General features: G+C 35.2%; 1 protein-coding gene across 6 annotated transcripts in view; it reads right to left on the reverse strand.

The window, feature by feature from the left end:
- WAPL (WAPL cohesin release factor) overlaps positions 1–21,506 on the reverse strand; it is an 80,390-nt gene that overhangs the window by 11,381 nt on the left and 47,503 nt on the right. For all 6 annotated transcript variants that reach the window (XM_026005802.2, XM_072756412.1, XM_072756413.1 and 3 more), the window contains exons 5-15: positions 13,790–13,885; positions 12,605–12,757; positions 12,223–12,359; positions 11,419–11,530; positions 10,595–10,822; positions 7,256–7,367; positions 6,793–6,890; positions 5,724–5,800; positions 2,895–3,070; positions 2,432–2,547; positions 1,894–2,058 (exon numbers count right to left, since the gene is read on the reverse strand). In XM_026005802.2, the coding sequence (XP_025861587.1) occupies positions 1,894–2,058; positions 2,432–2,547; positions 2,895–3,070; positions 5,724–5,800; positions 6,793–6,890; positions 7,256–7,367; positions 10,595–10,822; positions 11,419–11,530; positions 12,223–12,359; positions 12,605–12,757; positions 13,790–13,885 (1,470 nt within the window). The remainder of the gene's footprint in view (positions 1–1,893; positions 2,059–2,431; positions 2,548–2,894; positions 3,071–5,723; positions 5,801–6,792; positions 6,891–7,255; positions 7,368–10,594; positions 10,823–11,418; positions 11,531–12,222; positions 12,360–12,604; positions 12,758–13,789; positions 13,886–21,506) is intronic.

A 21,506-nucleotide genomic window follows, 5' to 3' on the forward strand; every position in this document is an offset into this window, starting at 1 on the left:
TAACCTATTAACCCCCTAAGAAAATAAAATCTGAGCTTATATGAAAGTAGTTTTTAAATTTCTTTAAAAATTTAGTGGTCCCCAAAACCCCTCTGGAAAAACTATGAGGTCAAAATCATATTCATAATAATACTGAGAGGTCAACTGACCTCTTTCATTCTCTCATGAATGTACAGTGTTTTCCAGGATCTACATACTGTGTGATTGATATTGCTCTGATGGCTAATGGAACAAGTGCCTTTGTTTTGTAATTTTGTTTTGATTTCAAATTCAGTAAATATCAATTGATCGAACACACATAAACTAAAATTCTCTGGAGTCCTCAATAATTTTCAAGAGTGTAAAAGGACTCCTGAGATTAAAATATTTGAGAAGAGAATGAGGAGTCCTAGTTACGACTCTGGGAAAGATCAAACTGTTGTGGATTACCTTCTTTCAAGTATTACTAGTTTGAAAAAAGGCCAAAAGGATTAACAAGATGGCAAAGGTTTCAGAAACAATGAAATAGTTTATTATCAGTTCTGAACATGAGCCAATTGTTATTTAAGGAAAGAAATAACAAAGGTAGTTAGGAACCTATTAGGTTGGAAAAGAAGTAAAAACTGCAATGACCACCACTGTTAAGAAACAAAAACTGACATGTAAATTGAGGAGAGGGAGTATGTTTAGTGGCTGGGATCAGGTGAATTGGGGACATTAATTTTATTTTTTTTTACGTTTATTTATTAATCTCTGTACTCAACGTGGGGCCTGAGCTCATGACTCTGCAATCAAGTGCCACATGCTCTTCCAACCGAGGCATCCAAACACCCAACAGAGACATCAATTTTTAAATATACATATTCTGACACAATTCTTTTTTAAAGAGATTTTATTCAGGATGCCTGGGTAGCTTAGCGGTTTGACGCCTGCCTTCCGCCCAGGACCTGATCCTGGAGACCTCGGATCAAGTCCTGCGTCGGGCTCCCTGCATGGAGCCTGCTTCTCCCTCTGCCTGTGTCTCTGCCTCTATCTCTCATGAATAAATAAATAAAATCTTTCAAAAATAAAAATAAATAAAAAGATTTTATTTATGTATTTGGGGTGGGGGAGAGTGCATGTATGCACAAGGGGGTGGTGAGCAGGATGAGGACAGGGGGAGGAAGAAGGAGGCTCTCCACTGAGCAGAGAGCCCATTCCTGGGCTTGATCCCAGGACTCTGGAATCATGACCTGAACTAAAGGCAGACACTTAACTGACTGGGCCACCCAGGTGCCCTCTGACATAATTCTTAAGCCAGGATATTACTCCACAGACATACTTTGAAAAGTAACTCCCCTCTCACTGCCCAAAGAAGCAGAAAGGTATGGCCCGATATTCAGGAACACAAAGTACTAGACCTAGATCAGACCAGGAAATAAATGCTGAAGGACTTGAAACTGGATGGGATCAGGGCTGAGACTTGATTCACAATTTGTCATTAATGATCTTTTTTTAGGGGACCTGTGTGGCTCAGTGAGTTAATCATTAATCCCAGGGTCCTAGGATTGAGCTCCCATAGGGAGCCTGCTTCTCTCTCTGCCTATGTATGTCTCTGCCTCTCTATGTCTCTCATGAGTAAATAAAATCTGAAAAAAATAAACTTTTGATTCATCAACAAATACACCTTGTTTCTACTTTTCACTAACAATGCCTAAGGAGTGATTATTACAGTTGAACTGTCAGTGGAATAAAGTAAGGAAGGGTATACACTTTAACCCAGTGTACCTCTCAGTGAACTGGTAATGGTGAGACACACACACACACACACACACAGGAGGGGGAGAGGACGAAGGAGGAGAGGTGCAGCTGATGAACAAGTTGGACAATACAACAACCTGAAGATGTTAGCTTTTTTTTGAAGTTGCTGCTTACCTGCACTAAGGCCTGAACGGCATGAATTTGTCCAGCTATCCTTAAACTATCATCTCCTTCTCCACTACAGAGGGAAGAATCAAAAGAACATGATGTTTCCATGTTGACAAGACAGTGCCGATTCCGAGCACTATACTCCACTAGATTTATCAGTAGACCTAAGCCCTACAAAAATCAAAACATGCACATTACTACAGGTGAGAATTAAAAGCATAGCAACACAACACACATAATTTTTGTTCAGCTAAAAAACTAATCAGTACTCTACCATCCACTAAAGGTTAAAAACCAGTATGGAAGAGAATGGTGCTCCCGATGATTTAACCACTTTTTAAAAATTGCCACTTTTAGTTCTTACAGTTTTACTTTTTACAGAGCTCCTCATGGCTCCCTTTTGTACGATATGAGTTATGTTCACAAGGAACCAGTGAAATCCACAATATATCAAACAGCTGGTTCTTAAACCCAAAACTAAGATGATGTTTTTATCATTTTAATAGATCAAATGTTCCTTTCTGGAACAGTCCCTCTAACTCACCAGCACTCGAATATCAAATCTCTGCTCCTGAGGTAGGTACTTTGGAACCTGAAGCACACAGTTCATTGCTGTGCCAATCAAGCCATCCTGTTCTCCCGTTTTGGTGCTGCCCCATTCTGCAATAAAGATGGTTACAACGTAAAAATTATACAACGTGATTCTTCTATATGACACTACTAAACAATATTCATTAACATCGATATTAAAAATTAGAAATGTATAGCTATTTCTTTATTGAAATATATTTTTGGCTGTACTATTTCCAAACCAAGCTACTGGGCCAGTCCTGACAGTATCACCCCTATAAGTAGCTCTACCGATATACATAAGTGAATTACATGATGGAGATTTAAAAAAAAAAAAAAAAAATCACTACATTAAAAAAAGAAACAAGGGTAATAACCTGTTTTTACATGTAATATACAATATTCCAGTGAGAATATGTGTAGAAAATATTACTTACCATTATCATTAGTTAAATTGAGCAATACCCCAATGATGGCCCTCATGCAGTCTTCTACAGCTTTGCCCACATGGTTGGTTACATTCTGGTGAGGCAGAGGCTTACTGTCAGGTAAGCATATACTGTTCTCAGCACGGTTATACTGCTGAATCAATCCTTCACAATGCTGTAATGCTCTTAAGAGAAAACAAATTTAGTTATACGCTAAGAACTACTACTTGTACCTTAAATATTTTAAATGTCATAAATGCTGCCAAATTAATTTCTCTTTCTACTCCAGAAGTTATAATGTATTAACTATTTAGTCATATATTAATACCATACTAAGCATTAAATTTTAAGAAAACTCAATTAATTTAAATTTTTCTAAGTAGAGCTAAAATTATAAAGTCAATGCAAAAGTTTACATTTGTACTAAAGTCCCCATTTTACCAATCTCTCCAACACAATAAACAATGCCTCCCCAAACAAGGTAAAACCTCTAAAAGCTAACACTGGACATTTCTGAATTTCATTCAGATGTTCTTTATTTAGGATGCAAGCTCTTAGCAGGTAAATAATACATAATAAATAATCCTGCATAGATGGTATTAAATAGTTCATAAACATTAGAGCAAATCGTATTTTTTAACATGAAGTCATTTAACTGACATGTCTCCTGCCAGCCATATAAGGGTATCAGCTGCATCCCAAAGATTCTCAAGATGCTATCCAAAATAACAAGGAAATGTAATCCTTAAGTGAGTGTAGTATTTCTGAAGCCTCTCTTTAAATCATCAAGTCCATTAATTTAAAAAAGTCTCTGAGAGATGAAGTAAGCTGTCAGTTGATTCCTCATGTGCTATATATACTATACAAAACCCTTAAAGAAAATTGTGGTGTTATCTAATCCCTCTCTAAGAGGCTTCTCTTTAAAACAGACCATAGGGTTAGGAAGGTGTTCCTCACATCTAATCTAAAATAATTTGTTGTTCAGATGTTTGAAGATATTAACCGGAACTACCATGTTGTTATTGTCACAGTTTGGGTTGGTAAATGAGAGGAGAACAGTGGGGGTGTATATTAATCTTTCAATATGCTATCCCTGCATTTATCAGGTTCCTACTGAAAAGTTAAAAAGCCAGAGAGAGGAGTGTTAGGGTACTACGTGTGATACAAAATTTATAAATATATGGCCAAAAAAGAGAGGGGAAACCTATAGATCTAATGAAAACTAAAGACTACCAGAAATTTGAGACTATTGGAAATCTGGATACTGACTAAACATATGATCATATTAAGCAATCAGTCATTTATAGGGTATGAAAATAGTGCTGTGGTTACATCTTTTAAAGAGTCATCTTTTAAGAAATTATACTCAAGTTTTTAATGGATTAAATTATATGAAATCTGTAATTTGCTTCAAAATAATATAGAAATAGGGTTTACAGATGGAAACAAGACTGCCCATAGGTGATGATTATTCAAGCTGAATAGCATGTGCATCAGGATTTATCATACTATTTTGTCTATTTTTGTCTATGTTTGAAATGCACCAAAATAAGAGATTAAAAAACAGACGAACTTGAGTCAGGCAACACTGGGCCTCTGATATTATTCCAAGGACTATGGACACACACTGAAAGACAATAAGGAATCAGAGATTTGGAATTTGGGATTATTTTTAAAAAGTGGAGCCCCTGTGGTATCATGTCGGACATGCTGGAGGCCAGAGAACTAGGGCAGAGATACCAAGAACTAGGACGGAGATATTAGGAAGAGACTGTTGTAGTAAGCCTGAACCAAGGCTGGAGAAAAACTGGCAATTTTACGTGAACTGAGGTGGATAGCATTAGCCTGATGTCATATAAACTGGACAGAGAGTGTGAAAGAGGGGGAGCTGCAATAGAGATCTGCAAGAACAGGTACGAAGGATGAAGAGGGTTAGAAAAAGACCATATACATTAAAAATGAGGATTAATATGTAGTTTTTACCATATGCTAAGAATTGTTTAGGCCTTTACATATACTTTAACACCTTAATACATATTGTACACAGTATATGAGACATTTAAAAATCACTTAAAATATTTTACATATACACATATTTAATACACATATTTTTGAAAATGTATATAGTTTAACACATATTAAGCATATATATAAAATTTCTTTTTATTGTTACAACCAGGTAGGTAGGGATGCCTAGGTGGCTTAGTGGTTGAGTGTCTGCCTTTGGCTCAGGGTGTGACCCTGGGGTCCCGGGATCGAGTCCCACATCAGGTTCCCTGCAGGGAGCCTGCTTCACCCTCTGCCTGTGTCTCTGCCTCTCTTTGTCTTTCATCAATAAATACATAAAATCTTAAAAAAAAAAAACAACCAGGTAGGTAGATGCAATTATTACCCCCACTTCTGGAGAACGTGTAGCCCAGTAAATGACTTGCCCAAAGTGACAGGGCTGAAGTCATGAAGCTGGGAACTACGTTTAGTCATTCTGGCTCCAGAATGTGTATTCCTAACTTTTGTGCTACACTATACTACTTCTGGTTCACAGAACTTGACAGAAGTATTTTACGAAGTAGAAACCTTTATGGTCAACTCAAATGCCTTAAATAAACAGCAAGATTTATTATTTTTTAAAATGTATTTATTTTAGAGAGTGAGAGAATGAGCACACAACAGAAGGGACAGAGGGAGAGATAATCTCAAGCAGACTCCCTGCTGAACACGGAGCCGGACAGGGGCTTGGTCCCAGGACCCTGAGATCATGACCTGAGCCGAACTGGACACTTAACCAGCTGCACCACTCAGGCATCAAAGTAAATAGCATGATATTTAAGAAAAACTTACTTAGCTGAAGAAACAATGAGTTGTGAATCTTTATATGCTATCAAGTAGCTTTGATTCTCTGGATTATGCACTGTTACCTAAAAGGGGAAAATGTGAAATAACTGTGGCAATCCATAGCTATCATTCATTCACATACAATATACTATCCCCTATACTGTAAAAGACAAAGATAGGAAAGAATCAGCCCTTGTCATCTAAGGAAATAACCAGCATGTTCCAAATTTAAAGTAGAGAGCTATTCCTTTATTACAAAATTAAAACACTGTTATAATTGCTTCCTCGTTATGTAACAAATTTTGCACTACACATTCATTGTAACGAATTACCAATCACTCCAAACGTCAGAAAAGAGCAGTCTCTAATTTATAACTAATAAACTCCTAAGTGGATTCATTTAGAATAAAAAAAATACTACCGGCTTAATTCACCTGAAGCACTCTAAAAGTGAGAAGAACAATTTCTAGTTTGCCCACACCAGGAACTTTTAATGTACACTAGGTTATTTTCCCAGAGGTTTAAAAAGTACCTAGCTAATCCAATCTATTCATTCTGAAATGTACTGGCAGCATAAACTGTAACCTACACTGAACTAGGTTAAATCACTCATAAAAGCCAAAGGACAAATATCCTTACGGCACACACGGTTTAAAAGTATCATTCTTCAAAGCCAAATATAAGCTGTGATTACAATGTGACCCAAATAGCTAAGTTAAGGAAATCCTTATTAATTAAAAAACAAAAACCTGACACCTCTTAACTATCATTTTCCACAAACAAGTTAATATATGTAAGCAGAATTCCACATTAAGGAAGAACAGTAACATTCTGAAGTAAAAAAACGAAACCTGAATATGCAAGGCTTCCCAAAGAGTGACAATATACATGTTCTTAAACTAAACTGGTTGTTTAACTTGTTCATTAACATTGGCTGCTCAAAGAATGCATAATAATTTCAATTTGGATTACAGAAGTAAAACTAACTTTGGGTACATTTAATATAAAATATTTGACAGTGTCCCACACACAGTTAAAATTAAATAATTTTCCCAACACAGTTGTCCATACTTACACTTTCTAAAACTCGTAAACATCTCTCTGCTCCCCATAATGAGGCTACCAGTTTCTCTTCATCTTCATCTCTACTTAAATGATCCACACATTCTTTCACTAGGAGAAATGAAATGGATATAAAATTAGTATGTCTCATCACAATATTTGCCCCCTTAACATTAAAAGATATCTGTATACATGTGAGTATGCAAGAACCTCTCTGAACATTATTTATTCTAACTTTCATAAAACTCTAACATGCTGAAATATATGAGCCTTTTATTGTAATTATTTCCATAATTCCCCAATATCACAGTGCTAATCTAATGGCTTTTCCTTTAAAAGTTCGAATTTTACAAGATGCTACTAAAAAGAACAGATCTTTTAAAACTAATGCAGTAATTTTTTTGAAGTATGTACACAGAATATTTTCTTCAGGCTTTAAATAACATATAAAAATGTTATATGTGTTTATGTCATACCTTTATCTACAATATGATCCAGACCACCCAAAAGCCGGAGTTCTTCTTTAAACCAGTCTCCTGCTCGTTTAGAAGTAAGGGACAGCAAGGTCTCCATAGCTAAATGCCCAGTCTAAAATGAGAGGCACCATTAATGAATATTGACTTTTAGCAATAATTCTGAGGCAACACTTCTGGAGATTGTTTTTAGACAAGTTCACTGCACGCGACCAGCCCATAGTATTCTTTATAATACAGTAAGTACTTTTATAAGCAAAATGGAACTAATTTTTATCAGAATAGTCTAAGTTGAAGAAACATTTTTAACCACTGGCTTGTTTTCACAGGGAAACCCCTTATTTAAAGTAGACTATCATTTGTCAATCCAATAAAATAATTGGTGCTGTTATTTTTTTGGTATAGAGGCACAAAAATAGGACTGTTGAATCAAAGTGCAAATGTATATTGACTATAAATCACTATATTGGATTAATTCACCACAAAAGCTGTAACACTTAAATCCAGGAGCAAACTGTAGGTATGTCAGTGGCTCCAAATCCTCAAAAGCACTCATTATCACTACATTTTTGCCAAAGGCTAAACAATGATCTCTTCTTGCTTTGGTTTGAATTTTTCTAACTACAGTAAACTTGTATATTTTTCCACATATTTATAAACTAACTGTATTTCTCCTACTACAAGTGAGTCCCCTATCAATCATTATTTTCCTTGTAAAGCTACTTGTTTTGTTCTTATTTTTCTGTAGATTTTCTTATCTATTCTAAATAAAAACCCTGTTACTTTTAGGGTTTCAGATTCACCAATCGTTAACTTTATATGCAGGCTTAGCAGCTTGTAGTTATTATGACAAAAGTATATGTAAATAATGATTGTGAACTACTACTAGAGGAAACACAGAACAGTAAGTTACAACTGGACTAGAGGTTTTCTTCCTCTTGATTTGCCTTTAATTATTATTTTTCTTTCTCATTGTGTTTCCTTTTAAAAGCATATGGCCACCCTCCAACAAAGAACAATCTGGTTCCTGTTGCAATAAGGAACAACAGCATAACAAAATTAGCAAAGCTGATAAGACCTGGTTTTCTTTCCAAACCTTCTTTCCTTTCAAAGATACAAGTTTACATTAAGTCCTCCTGGCCTATTTAAAAGATAGATTAGAGAGAAATGTAAAAACCAGAGCTTACCAGCAAAAATCTTAGTATTATAGACTTAGAAGAGAGCTAGACTATTTTAGTCTATTCCTTAAAAAAAAAAAAAAAAAAAAAAAGTTGATGCTGTCCAAAGTGACAAAGAATTAGAAAACGTCACTATAAAAAGATTCTATTTTGCCCAATTCTTATTCTAAGTCCCGGAAAAAGTAATTTAATGAGATCAATTCAGGTATACTAACTCACAGTAATAATAAAGCTGAAGCCTAATGAGGCTTTCTTTGTTATAGAAAGGGGACAGTAATTTGATGTTAAAATAGCAAAAAATCATAAAGTTTGTATGTTAAAAAGGGATTTCAGTTTGTCTCCTATAGACATAAAAAGAAGTGTCTGATGTTTTAGGCTATATTGATATAGCCTACTCGTAAGGTAGCAATTAAAAATAACCTACAATTCAATTTATATGAAAACTGGACTAGTCCTCAGAGAGTTAAAGCATAGTCAAATCATTAATCAGAATACTAATCAGCAATTGTTAGCTCTCAGTTACATGAATTCTATATGAGAAAACTATTTTAAATTATCTTCCATGGCACATCAAAAATAGCATATATCAAGGAAAAATTAATAAAAAAAAACCCCTAATGAGTAGAGGGATAATCACTATAGAAAATAACATCTGTTGTAAGATTTAAAACAAATACAATATTCAAGAAAACCGAAATTGGGAGGAAAAAGAGGCAATTAGCAACTGTGTTCTCATTTTAATCAAGTAAGTAAATTACTTAACATGATATTAGAAAGTTATTATATCACTATTTACCATCCTAATAAATTCAACAAACCATGGAGAAAACTCAGTGAACAAGTTTATCATCATGTTATTTTAACAGCAAATGCCTGGGAAGAATCTAAAATGTTGAACAACATGGGAAACCTCTGCAAAAAAGGTACATTTATTCAATGATGCAGCAAATAAAAATTATCTCAAACTTATTCTTTCATATCATTAAACAAAAATCTGTATAGGTAGCAAAAGTGTTAAAAATTAGAAATATATATTTTTAAAGATTTTATTTATTTATTCATGAGAGGCACACACAGAGAAAGGCAGAGACACAGGCAGAGGGAGAAGCGTGGGACTCATCCCAGGTCTCCAGGATCACATCCTGGGCTGAAGGCGGCGCTAAACCACTGAGCCACACGGGCTGCTCTAGAAATATATTTTAAACAGAGTATACAAATAGTCTAGTGAGATAGAGGCATCTTTATACACCACCTGAGCTTAGCAGGTATTTTTTCAACTTTAATAAGTACTGAGTACATTCAATTCAGTATCTTGCCTTTTAATGTTAACCTGCTCTTCTCTCCCTCAAGCCTGTTTTATACAAATATCTTACTCTACCTTAATTAAACAGACCAATATCCCTAAGTCATAGTTGGCTAGCACAAAGCATTCTATAAATTTTGAAGCAAATGCTGCAATCTTCAGTTTACGAGGCAGTAGAAAAAACAATGCTTATACAGTTTTGATGTTGGAAATATCTGAAAGTCAGGTTATATATAAATAAATAATCTTATCTTTTCAAAATGACAAGGCAAATCATCTTCTACTGGCTAGTAACCTGTGGGGATATTACTGATTCTATAAGTAAAAAAAGCCAGAGGAAAGGAGAATTGGAATCAACCAGAAGCAAGACAGCCAGATTAAACTTCAGGAAGTGGGCTGAGCCTAAGAGACCCCAGTATTATGACAAACACTGTTCCAGGGAAGGCAGGTGCCTACAAAACTTCCTTCTGGGTCTTGGACCCTGGAGGAGTTAACCAGACACCTTGAGATACTCTGGAGTGATTACTCATTTAAATGGCCCTTGCAAATCCTCTGAATCTTTATTCCCGAAACCCAGAGACTGAGAATTAAAATCCCTAATAGCCTAAATATAGTTAATATATACACACACACAAGAGAAAGGATAGACAAAATGTAAGAAAATTTACTAGCAAACCATCTAAATATACACGGGATAGTTTAGGAATTTAGGAACAGAATTATGCTCAGAGCTAAACTTTAGAAGAGCTTCCCAATTTTGACCAAGAGGTTAAATGATTTCTCAAAGTCACACACCTACTGTGACTAATATAAAATTTCTGAAAGTAATTTTAGATTTTACAGTGGAAGGAAGGAACCCACCGTTATATTTTCTAGATCAAGATGCTTGTTGTGTACGGTTTCACAGAGCCTTCGAATTTTTTCTTTGATTTTGTTCATGTCTTTTTCATTCAGTAGCTTAGCTGAAGAAGCATCTTGTTCCAGTTCTAGAAGTCGAATCATTAGATCTAGGCTAGCTCTATCAAGATCCATGTTCAGACGATCTCTACTCAGTATGTACATGAGGGCAGCTGTACAAAGGGACAGATTCTTCAAAAGATAAAAATAAAAGTTAATGTGAGTAATTGGTGACATTTCAGTTAATGACACTGTTTTGACATTTGTTCACATGTTGGAAGCCTTGAAAATGTTTTATTCAATGAAAATGCCCCCCCTCCTTTAGAATACTCTAGGAAAATATGAATTTAATAAAGCTGTTACTTAAAATTTTCCTTTTTAGACATCTTCCCCATATCAAAACTCCCAAACTAGAAGAATGTGAGTGCAATACATTTTTCTTTAGCCATTCTATGCTGAATTTATAGACCATTGTTCCAGCTTTGCATATACACACAAAATTTTTTATACTCTACCTCATGATATAGTTAATAAAGTTGAATTTTAATCTTAAATCAATAATGTCTTAAAGTCTGCATCAGACACTTAGCTATTTTTTCTATAAAATAAACACAGCTAAATTTGTGTCAAAAATATAAAGCTAGGATGGCTCAATCCCACAACCAAGAAGAGATCATGACCCAAGCAAAATCAAGAGTCAAGCACGTAACTGACTGAGCCACCAGGTGCCGCCAAATAGACTAAAAATTTTTAAATAATGCTTCCTAAAACCAGAAACTTAAAAATACCTGATGGTGCTGGGAATCATCCAAGGTTTTAAAGACCATTGCTACCATTCCATGTGCTCTCAGGTGCATTCGGAAACTGGGCATGGCACATTTAGTAGCCAAGCTAATAACACTAGGAGAAAACAGACCAGGTTAGGAGGTATTGAAAATAGCTAGTCATTAGTTTTTTGTTAGCACAATACCAAGAGAAGCAAATGGGGAAGGGAAGGGGTGTCAAGCCACTTGCCCAAATAGATAGCAATATAAAACACACGGGCAAACCTAATTATTAAAAATCATACATAGTTAAGTGATTAGTATAAATAACACATGATCATCATTGTATTCCTTACACTACTACTACCATTAAAAGCAAAAAGTCTCAACTACCTTTCATAATGCTTCTGATACATGAAGACTATAGGTAATACTTGAAAGGATATATTCCAACTGACTGGATAATTCAATCAAATTAAGATATTCAATCCATTATAGTATGTGAAGGATGATCCAAATCAAAACATGCTTAAATCAAACATATTTATCATTTGTCTAAAATTTGGGACTGAAAAAGATTTTTTTAGCCTAACACTTATTTTAAGCATCTCTAAACTAAAGCCTGTACTATGCTAATAGGGTACAATCATTCAACTTTCCTCTGTCCATGCAGAATCAAGTCCCTTATAAAAAATCAGCCACTTTTAACTTACTACCATGGGCTATAAACTATATTCATGATAACAAAATCACAAATGTTTGGCTCTTTGGTTGGAAAATTTTAGTGAGAGCATGCATACTTAATCAAATATAAAAATAAGACCTCACCTAAGGCAACGTGTGTTTAGAGGCTGAGTGCTCTTTAAGCCACTTAACAGGTACTCAATGTCATCAGTGAATTCTTGATTCTCACCAAATTCCACCACATCATTGAAGTGCTTCACATGCTGAACAACAGTATACAACTGCAAAGAAAAAATAAGTCCACTTCTTTGGTAACCATGAACCAGCACATTAAAATCTATGAGCTGTATTTCATTTAGAAGTGTATAGAAGAGTTCATTATATGGCAACTAAAAGAAATGTTTTAAAAACACTGATAGTACTAGGAAAGGTAAGTTCGTGGATATCTGTTCAAGACATTTTTAAAGGCTAAATGTTACATACAAAAATCTATCCACGTGCAGTAAAACTGTATATAGCTGCTTACTTCTTTGTCTTCTTTTCTGCATTTCAGTGCAGTAACTATATCTTGGTAGGGCTGAGTAGGTATTGTCACAGTTTTTATCACTTTGGGTGGTGGTGCAGGAGCCTTAAAAACTCCATCATCTTTTTGATTTGGTTCCTTTGAAGACAGCCTCACCTATTAATAAAGGTATTAAATTATTGTTCTAAATATATAAAAATAGTAACATCTCATCTACCTAGCAAATTTGGCTTAAAAATTTAAAAAAAGGAGGCCTCTGAAAGGTCATAAGGGCTACTTTAAAATTCTGTGCACTGCTAGGTAAGACTCATAAAAGAACCACTCAGGAATTCCTTTTGGTCTTTTTGAACCTCATGACATGATTTGTTACTTGTCTCCAAGACCATTAGAAGGAATAAAGAACCACAATTACACAAATAGCATTGATAAAAGGCTAGGAATGGGACAAGAAAATCACAACAGATAGACAAGAGAACTTTTAAAATAAAGAATCTGTAATGTAGGGTATAAATAATCATAATAAAAGCCTGGTATATAATTACTAATATACACAAGGATGATTTTATACTAGTATACAGAGTTTAATATATTCAAATTTAAGAAGACAGGGAACTGTATATTATTGTATTTTAGAAAGAGCTCTATCCCTAATTCTTTTGTCATTATAAAGATTCATTCCTTGACATACTGTGACTGAGGTATTACCAATAATTTAAAAGTATTAATCTATGGTTCTTCCAGTTATTCTAAAGAAAATAACTTGATAAGAATTTTTCATATGTGCTTTGAATTGAAAACTATTACTGGAATGCAGGAAAAAGTTCTCCTCCAAAAAGTAAATTAACCACTCAAAGCTACATAGGATATAATTTATAATAGTCTTAATAGCTAACACAAACTTCAAATATGGAATAATTTACCCTTAAAACACTAAGTACAGTAATTCCATAAGATCTGGGTCAGGAGAAAAACGTGGTCCAATGTTTTTAAGGCTTTTATCTATAAACTAGTAGCATCAGAACTTCAGTAATCATGTAAACAACCCTCACTTTTCCCATGAATTAAACTGAAGCTGCTCAATTTTAATGAGGAGTCCAAAATGAACTGTTAAAGTCAAAGATTTTCAAACTGTAAATAAAACAGCAACAGTTTTAAAAAAAATGAAATTAAAAATTTTAGTTCACTTACTGTGGCACTCTGAGGTTTTACTATTGGTGGCCCAGGCAGCTCTTCAGAGTCTGGATGGTTCCAATGTCTGGCATTATATACAGCTTTTGTAGGAGACTAGAGAAATGAGAAAAAGATTAACTGTTTCCTTCTCATTTTGCATCCTTATATAAGTGTCTCATCTAAACAAAATAAAATCACAAAGAATAACTTAAATACTTAAACACGTATCCTAGACAGAGCAGGATAGACAATAGCTGGCTTGTATTCGCATGTGCCCCCACGCCTATGGAATCACTGTTCTATCACATCAACAATTGGTGCTGTGGGCAACTATTACCAGCCTGTACTAACTTACTAATCAAGATAGTTAATTCGGGATCCCTGGGTGGCTCAGTGGTTGAGCATCTGCCTTTGGCTCAGGGCGTGATCCCAGGGTCTTGGGATTGAGTCCTATATCAGGCTCCCCACAGGAAGCCTGCTTCTCCCTCTACCTGTGTCTCTGCCTCTCTCTCTCTCATGAATAAAATCTTAAGAAAAAAAAAAAAAAAAGATAGTTAATTCAACATATACTTTATTCCACATACTACTGATTCATGCTGTTTATTCTTCCAATAATGTTAAGGCAGCTTATGAAAAGTAACAAAGATCCATATTATTCATTTTTCAGTGAAACTGTTGGGGCCAGATGAGTAACATTACTAAGAAGTTTTCAAAGTTTTAAAAAGTAGTTATGGTATATATACAGCATATATTACATAACACAGGGGAATCTAAAGCAGTACTATGTAATAACATATATGATTCCTGCAGCAAAATGTATGTATATTCCCATGAAGTGTGATAAAGATGTAAACTGCTCCACCTCAGTTCAGGTCAGTGTACTAGCAAATCAATTTAATGCAAACTTAATGAAAATAATTTTCAGTTTTAACACTCTGAATTTCAGAATTGAGAATAAAGAACCATGAACCTTTATAACCAAATCCAAAGAATTAAATCTGTATAAAAACCACAAAAAATCCTCACTTTCCAAAGAGGACTGATTAAACAACAATGGAGAACATTTTTTTTTTTCTATCCTTTACAAAAGTAATGTTAAATTTTGTCCTTTAAGAGGCGCCTGAGTGGCTCAGACAGTGAAGCACCTGCCTTAGGCTCAGGTCATGATCCCAGGGTCCTGGAATCAAGCCCCAAGTCAGGCTCTCAGGCTCAGCCAAGGAGCCTGCTTCTCCCTCTCACGATGCTTGTGCTCGCTCTCCCCCCCCCCCCCAATAAATAAAATCTTTAAACAAAAATTTTATCCTTCAAGCTTCAAAGAAATGGTGCCCCTAGAGATTTTCTGATTATAAGACTATAATAATCTTCACATTTTCAGTACTACAAAAAAATAAGAGTACAAGTGGGGAAACATACTTTAAGATAGGCCAAAAGTCTACGTCAAGGGGATCCCTGGGTGGCTCAGCAGTTTTGCGCCTGCCTTTGGCCCAGGGCGCTATCCTGGAGTCCTGGGATCAAGTCCCACATCAGGCTCCCGGCATGGAGCCTGCTTCTCTCTCCTCCTGTGTCTCTGCCTCTCTCCCTCTCTCTATGTTGATAATAAATAAATAAATAAATAAATAAACAAACAAACAAACAAACTAACTTTAAAAAAAAGGTCTGCGTCAAAAATGTAACCATCTTCCCTTACCAGCTGCAGTTAACAAACTAGAATTAAGCATCAAAGTTATCTTTTTTCAAATATTATCTTTAAATAACCACCTTGTGACATGAAGATAATAGCATAAGCTCCATAAGAACTGGTTTATTAAAAGCTAAAAGTTTAAATTGATTTGCATATTAAATGTTAGAAGATGCTTAATACTAAAAGGAATCCTACTATGAAAGTAGGAGCATAAAGTCTCTCACCTGTATTATGTATATAAACCCATTTTTCTTACATACCACGTTTACATAAAGTGAGGATACAATAGTAATCTAACGTTATTTATATATCCAGGCAATGACTTGATCAGGCCTCTTACGACACAACCACATAGAACAGACTCAACATAAATTTTAAAACCCGGCTCTTTATTCCTTACTGTTTTTCTCTCAAACATCAGCTATATATGCCTACTAGTTGTTAGATCCCTCATTTAAGCAACTTTAATACCCAAAGCACAGTCATGAGCCCAGAAAGATAAAGGACATTTGGAAAGAACAGATGCCTCAGAGTGCAAGTGCTTTACTTCTTTTTAAAAAGGATTGATGGAGGGGATCCCTTGGTGGCTCAGCAGTTTAGCGCCTGCCTTTGGCCCAGTGCATGATCCTGGAGTCCCGGGACCAAAACCCATGTCGGGCTCCCAGAATGGAGCCTGCTTCTCCCTCTGCCTGTGTCTCTGCCAGCAAAACAGTGAGGTACTGGCACAAACAGATATAAAGACCAATGGAACAAAACAGAGAGCTCAGAAATAAATATACATAGTCTAATGATCTTCACCAAGGGTGCCAAACCTACACACACAATGGGGATAGTCTCTTCAACAGATGATGCTGGGAAAACTAGGTCTCATACACAAAAGAATGAAACTGGACCATTATCTTACACTATACACAAAAATCAACTCAAAATGGATTTAGCCTAACAGTACATAGAATGACCAAATAACTTATGTTAAAAGGACATATTCAATGAACTTCGTTTACTCTGTTGAGTAAAGCAATTTAGTAATACTGTTATTTTAAAAGGTTTTGATGTTTTTTCATATTAATGCTCATCCAAAAGAAAGTGGATCCAATTAGAACTGTTCCTTGACTATTACTTCAAAGTTCTACATGGTTAATATAGGGTTTATTATAAGGAGAGGGAGGAGATGAAGATACATACTACTAATTAAAAATTAAAATAAAAAATAACATTTGGATGTAGTATGCACTCGCATACACAAGAGATGGGGGTGGATAAGAAGGATATTAATTCTTGAGCTCTTTACATCACTCCAAATTCCACATACACCTAAGTGATTTGTATATGGAGACTCCACAAAAATACTATGTCACATGCTATGGTCACTTAGTAAAAATCACTGTACGGTATCTGTAAATACACAATATAGCAATCAACTTTTCAAGGGAGATGAAAATCATCCTTATCATTCAGCAACCTAGCTAAGTTTTAACCAGGTCATCCAGATTGCACTAGGCTTACCTTTTTAATCTGGTTAATTCTGTTCTGGTTTAAAAAGCATACATATCACATTAACCAAATTCCTGAACTTTTCTCAGTTTTAAAATATTTGTGGATTCTGTTTGTTCTGATCTAACCTAATGAGAAGAATATTTAGAACAAAATAAGAAAGCTCCTGAATAACAGTCTAAAAAATGATTTCGAATCATTTTAGCATATTTCAGTCCTAGTAATCTTAAACATACTATTCTCTTCTATTTAATTCTCCAGGGGCCTAACAAAAAAGAAAAAAACCTAAGTACAACACTCTATTACAGTGAAAGGAAAAACATGCCAGTAACAAACCTATGGAGCATTTATCCATGACAGAGAACCCAGTTTCTAAGAGAATAATGAATAAAATTGGGTTTTACAATTTTAATGCCAAGACCATGCTTAACAGATTGGCTTATTGAATCACAATTATAAAGCAGAGGAAAGAACTCCTTCATCAAAAGCTAAGAAGAAATTATAATATTATGCTATCTTTCATTGAGCTGGCTCCTAAAAGGAAAAAAAAAAAATTGAAATAACTGCTTTTAAGCCATATGAATTTTTTTAACAGTACCAAATCTATTTCTGAGTTTTAAAGAAGACTATGTACTAAATGAAGACAAATATAGTAAGTTGATTAGAATTCATCTAGCCTTACCCACACAAGGATATCATAACAGAATTGCACTCTCACAAGTAATTCAATCAGCATGCTCTACAACTAAATGAGTTCCAAAAAATCAAAGTGCATATGCAGGGCTTTAGTGGCAATTCAAAAAGGCAGAAAATTAATTTAAATTTGGCTTTAAAAAAAAATTAAAGTGTCCAGAAATTGCTCTTTGTTGTTTTTTATTATATTTTATTTATTTATTCATGAGAGACACAGAGAGAGAGGCAGAGTCTGAGGCAGAAGAAGCAGGCTCACTGTTGGGAGCCTGATCCGGAACTCGATCCCAGGACCCCAGGATCACAACCTGAGCTCAAGGCAGGTGTTCAACCACTGAGCCACCCAGGCGTCCCAGTGTCCAGAAATTGTTAATGTGGCTACACTGAGACACAAGTTACTGCAGTAATGACAATGAGACCTGTAGCATTTACTGTTAGGCTCATGGAGTAGAGCAGAAATGACAAGACTTTTCAATATTAGAAACAATTAAGGACTAATAATTTGAGATCACTTGCCAAAATAGCAATCCATGTACTTCTACAGTTTGATTTCTAGGGCGCTAAAGTAAAGCAACTGGATCCCGAAGATCACAGGTGGAGAATGTTTAAAGTCTGTCCATATTCAAGTGGAGATCAAAGAAGCCTAACCAGAAGAACTCTGGACTGACAGTGACAACTGGACTGAATTAAAGTTCTTTTTAAAAGGGCTATTTTGAAGATTATGATTCTAATTTGGAGGAACTATGGTGATCAGTGATGAGTAGTGAAAGGAATCATATGTAAAGTTCCTTAAATAAAAATTTATTGACTTGGGACGCCTGAGTGACTTACTTAGTAGTTGAGTGTATCCTTCAGCTCATGGCATGATCCCGGGGGTCCTGGGATCAAATTCCGTATCAGGCTCCCTATGGGGAGCCTACTTCTCCTCTACCTATGTCTCTGCCTCTCTGTGTCTCTCATGAATAAATAAATACATCTTTAAAATAACTTTATTGACTTAAAAAAAAGTTACAAGAATTTTTTAAAAGATGGATGGGAGAAGGAGAAGGAGTTCAAGGGAGAAAGTTTTGCCAAGATTAGAAGAACTTTTAGTTCTTTAAGAAATTTCTTTGAAACATAATTATATAATCTCAAATTGCCCCACCCTATGACCAAATAAAATCCTTAAGTAAATCTTCATAATTTGTTAAATATTCAAATTATTAAATTACTTAAAGGGGAAAGTGCAAGCATGCCCCTAAACTAAAATCAAGAATGAACTAAGAACAAGACATTTAGAATAGGTTAATACAGAGCACTATGCAGAGAATGTAATCCACAGATACAAGGGGGAAAGAGCTCAAGATCTTTTCTGCCTCATTCAATTAAACTCCACAAATAAACCTTTTAAAGAAATAGGCTATTTTTATAAAAAAATTGTGTTAACTCCTATCTACATGAAGAACAATACATACTACTAATCGGTTGTTGTGAGTGTAACTTCAAAAGTATGATTGGTAGCAATGATTTTATAGAAGCAAGCCATTATCACATCAGAATTCAAAATGAAAATTTGAGCATAAACTATAAAACATCCAGATAAAAGATAAATTCAATATTTGGCACTTTATGAAAACTAATATATCTTAGCCTGCAATTCAGCAACTATTAAAAATGCTAGAATGAGCCACAGTGAAAATATCAGCTAAAATAGGTATCAGGTTTTACAACTAAAAATGCCATTAAGTATGTAATGGACCAGTTGCAAAGAGAAGCTGTAAATATCTTGAAATACCCATGGTTAGAGAATATTCATTCTCCTCTTCTTTTTCTTAAAAATATTAAGCTGGACACAAGCTTGTCCCGATTTTCCAACATCTCTTGCTGCTTATGTGGGCACATGACTAAGTCCTAGTCAATGATGTGTGAACAGAAGTACAGTACACCTTATGGGTCCTGGCCTCCTAGAGATGGATCGCTGCCTCATCTCTCCACTCCTTCTATACTCTTTAATAGTGTAGAGATGATAGACCACCACCATAGAGGAAGCTGGACTCTTAACAACTGAGCAACTTGAAATCAGTCTGGAGATAAATAGCCAAGGATTGGTAAGCCTGAGAAAAAGAAGCTACCTGTTTAAAAACTTATTTAGGATTTCTTTTATAGTAGCTAAGCCCAATGCTAAGAAAGCAACATGTAAATAAAATCTGCAACTGAAATTAGAACCATATCATTAAAAAAAAAAAACATATAATTTTAAGAATGTGAATATACAAAATTTTCCCAACATTGTATTTGTTTATTTACATAACCCATACATATATAACTACAATTTAAAGGACATATACAACATGTAAGAAAATGGAGGAAGAAAGAAACTAAGGAAAAAATATAATCCAAATCCAATTTTCAAAAAAATTATAAATATATATATGATAAACCTATAGAGTGATTTCCAAGAGTTATTATATTACTAAATTTAAAAAAGCAAAGTACAGAAGAGCACATATAGATACTACTTTTTATATAAAAAGGAAAAAAAAGGGGCAGCCCCGGTGGCGCAGCGGTTTAGCGCCGCCTGCGGCCCAGGGCATGATCCTGGAGACCCTGGATCAAGTCCCACATCGGGCTCTCTGGATGAAGCCTGCTTCTCCCTCTGCCTGTGTCTCTGCCTCTCATTCTCTCTCTGTGTCTCTATGAATAAATAAATAAAATCTTTAAAAAAAAAAAAAAAAAGGAAAAAAAATAAGAAAATTCATGTTTATTTTTATTTATTTATTTATTTTTTTAAATTATTTTATTTATTTATGATAGGCACACAGTGAGAGAGAGAGAGGCAGAGACATAGGCAGAGGGAGAAGCAGGCTCCGTGCATCGGGAGCCTGATGTGGGATTCGATCCCGAGTCTCCAGGATCACGCCCTGGGCCAAAGGCAGGCGCCAAACCGCTGCGCCACCCAGGGATCCCTCATGTTTATTTTTAAAAAGGAAACACAAGCACTTGGCTTGCTCAGTTGATACAGCATGAGACTCTTGATCTCAGAGTTGTGAGTTCAAGCTCCACACTGGGTGTGGAGCCTACTTTTAAGAAATACACACACACACACACACACACATACCTAAAATAAGAAAGGAAACACAAAAAGGATAAAGGAGATAACAATGCAATTGGTTCCCTACAAGGGGTGGGTGATGGGCTGGAACATACTTCAATGAAGTGACTCTTCACTGAACTTTTTGTGTATTTGTGATTTTTAGAAGCATATTAATGCTGTAAATATTCAAAAAACAAATTAGAAAGAACGAAAGGGGGAAAAACCCTAAAACTGAAAGCAAGCCAGAACAAATAAACTTATTCATAATTCAAATGAATAGCAAACACTGAAGAAAAGACAGAAAGACAAAGAGGCAGGCAGACAGAACTAATCTAAGCAACTTATGAACACAGTATTACACTTCATACCCTTAGTCGGTAGGTAGCAACATAGGGTGGGGCAAGTACAGGATTACAAAAACAAAAAAGTAAAACAAAATCCTGAACACATGAGATTTATTGTAACAGAATGAACAAAGCAATTCTGAACTATTTTAGGTTATTATAGGTTTGAGTGAATGTGTTGATGTTGCTGGGAGTCAAGGTTAGAGAGAAAGCAAGAAAGAACCCTGTGGAGATAGTTCAGTTTCGAGATACTGTGAACTCATGATTTCTAGAACAGGTATGTGCACATGCAGAAACCTATACATGTATGTGAACATATATGCATATACATTCATGCTTCCTACTGTCATCTGCTAAAAGGGTCAAGAAGCAATGAGAGCACATTTAGTGCCCAGATCTTGGCCTCTAATACCATTCCCCAGAGGGAATGGAGAGACTCATCAGAGAATGGGC

Source organism: Vulpes vulpes, chromosome 4 (assembly GCF_048418805.1).
Source record: "Vulpes vulpes isolate BD-2025 chromosome 4, VulVul3, whole genome shotgun sequence".
Classification (NCBI taxonomy): Eukaryota; Metazoa; Chordata; class Mammalia; order Carnivora; family Canidae; genus Vulpes; species Vulpes vulpes.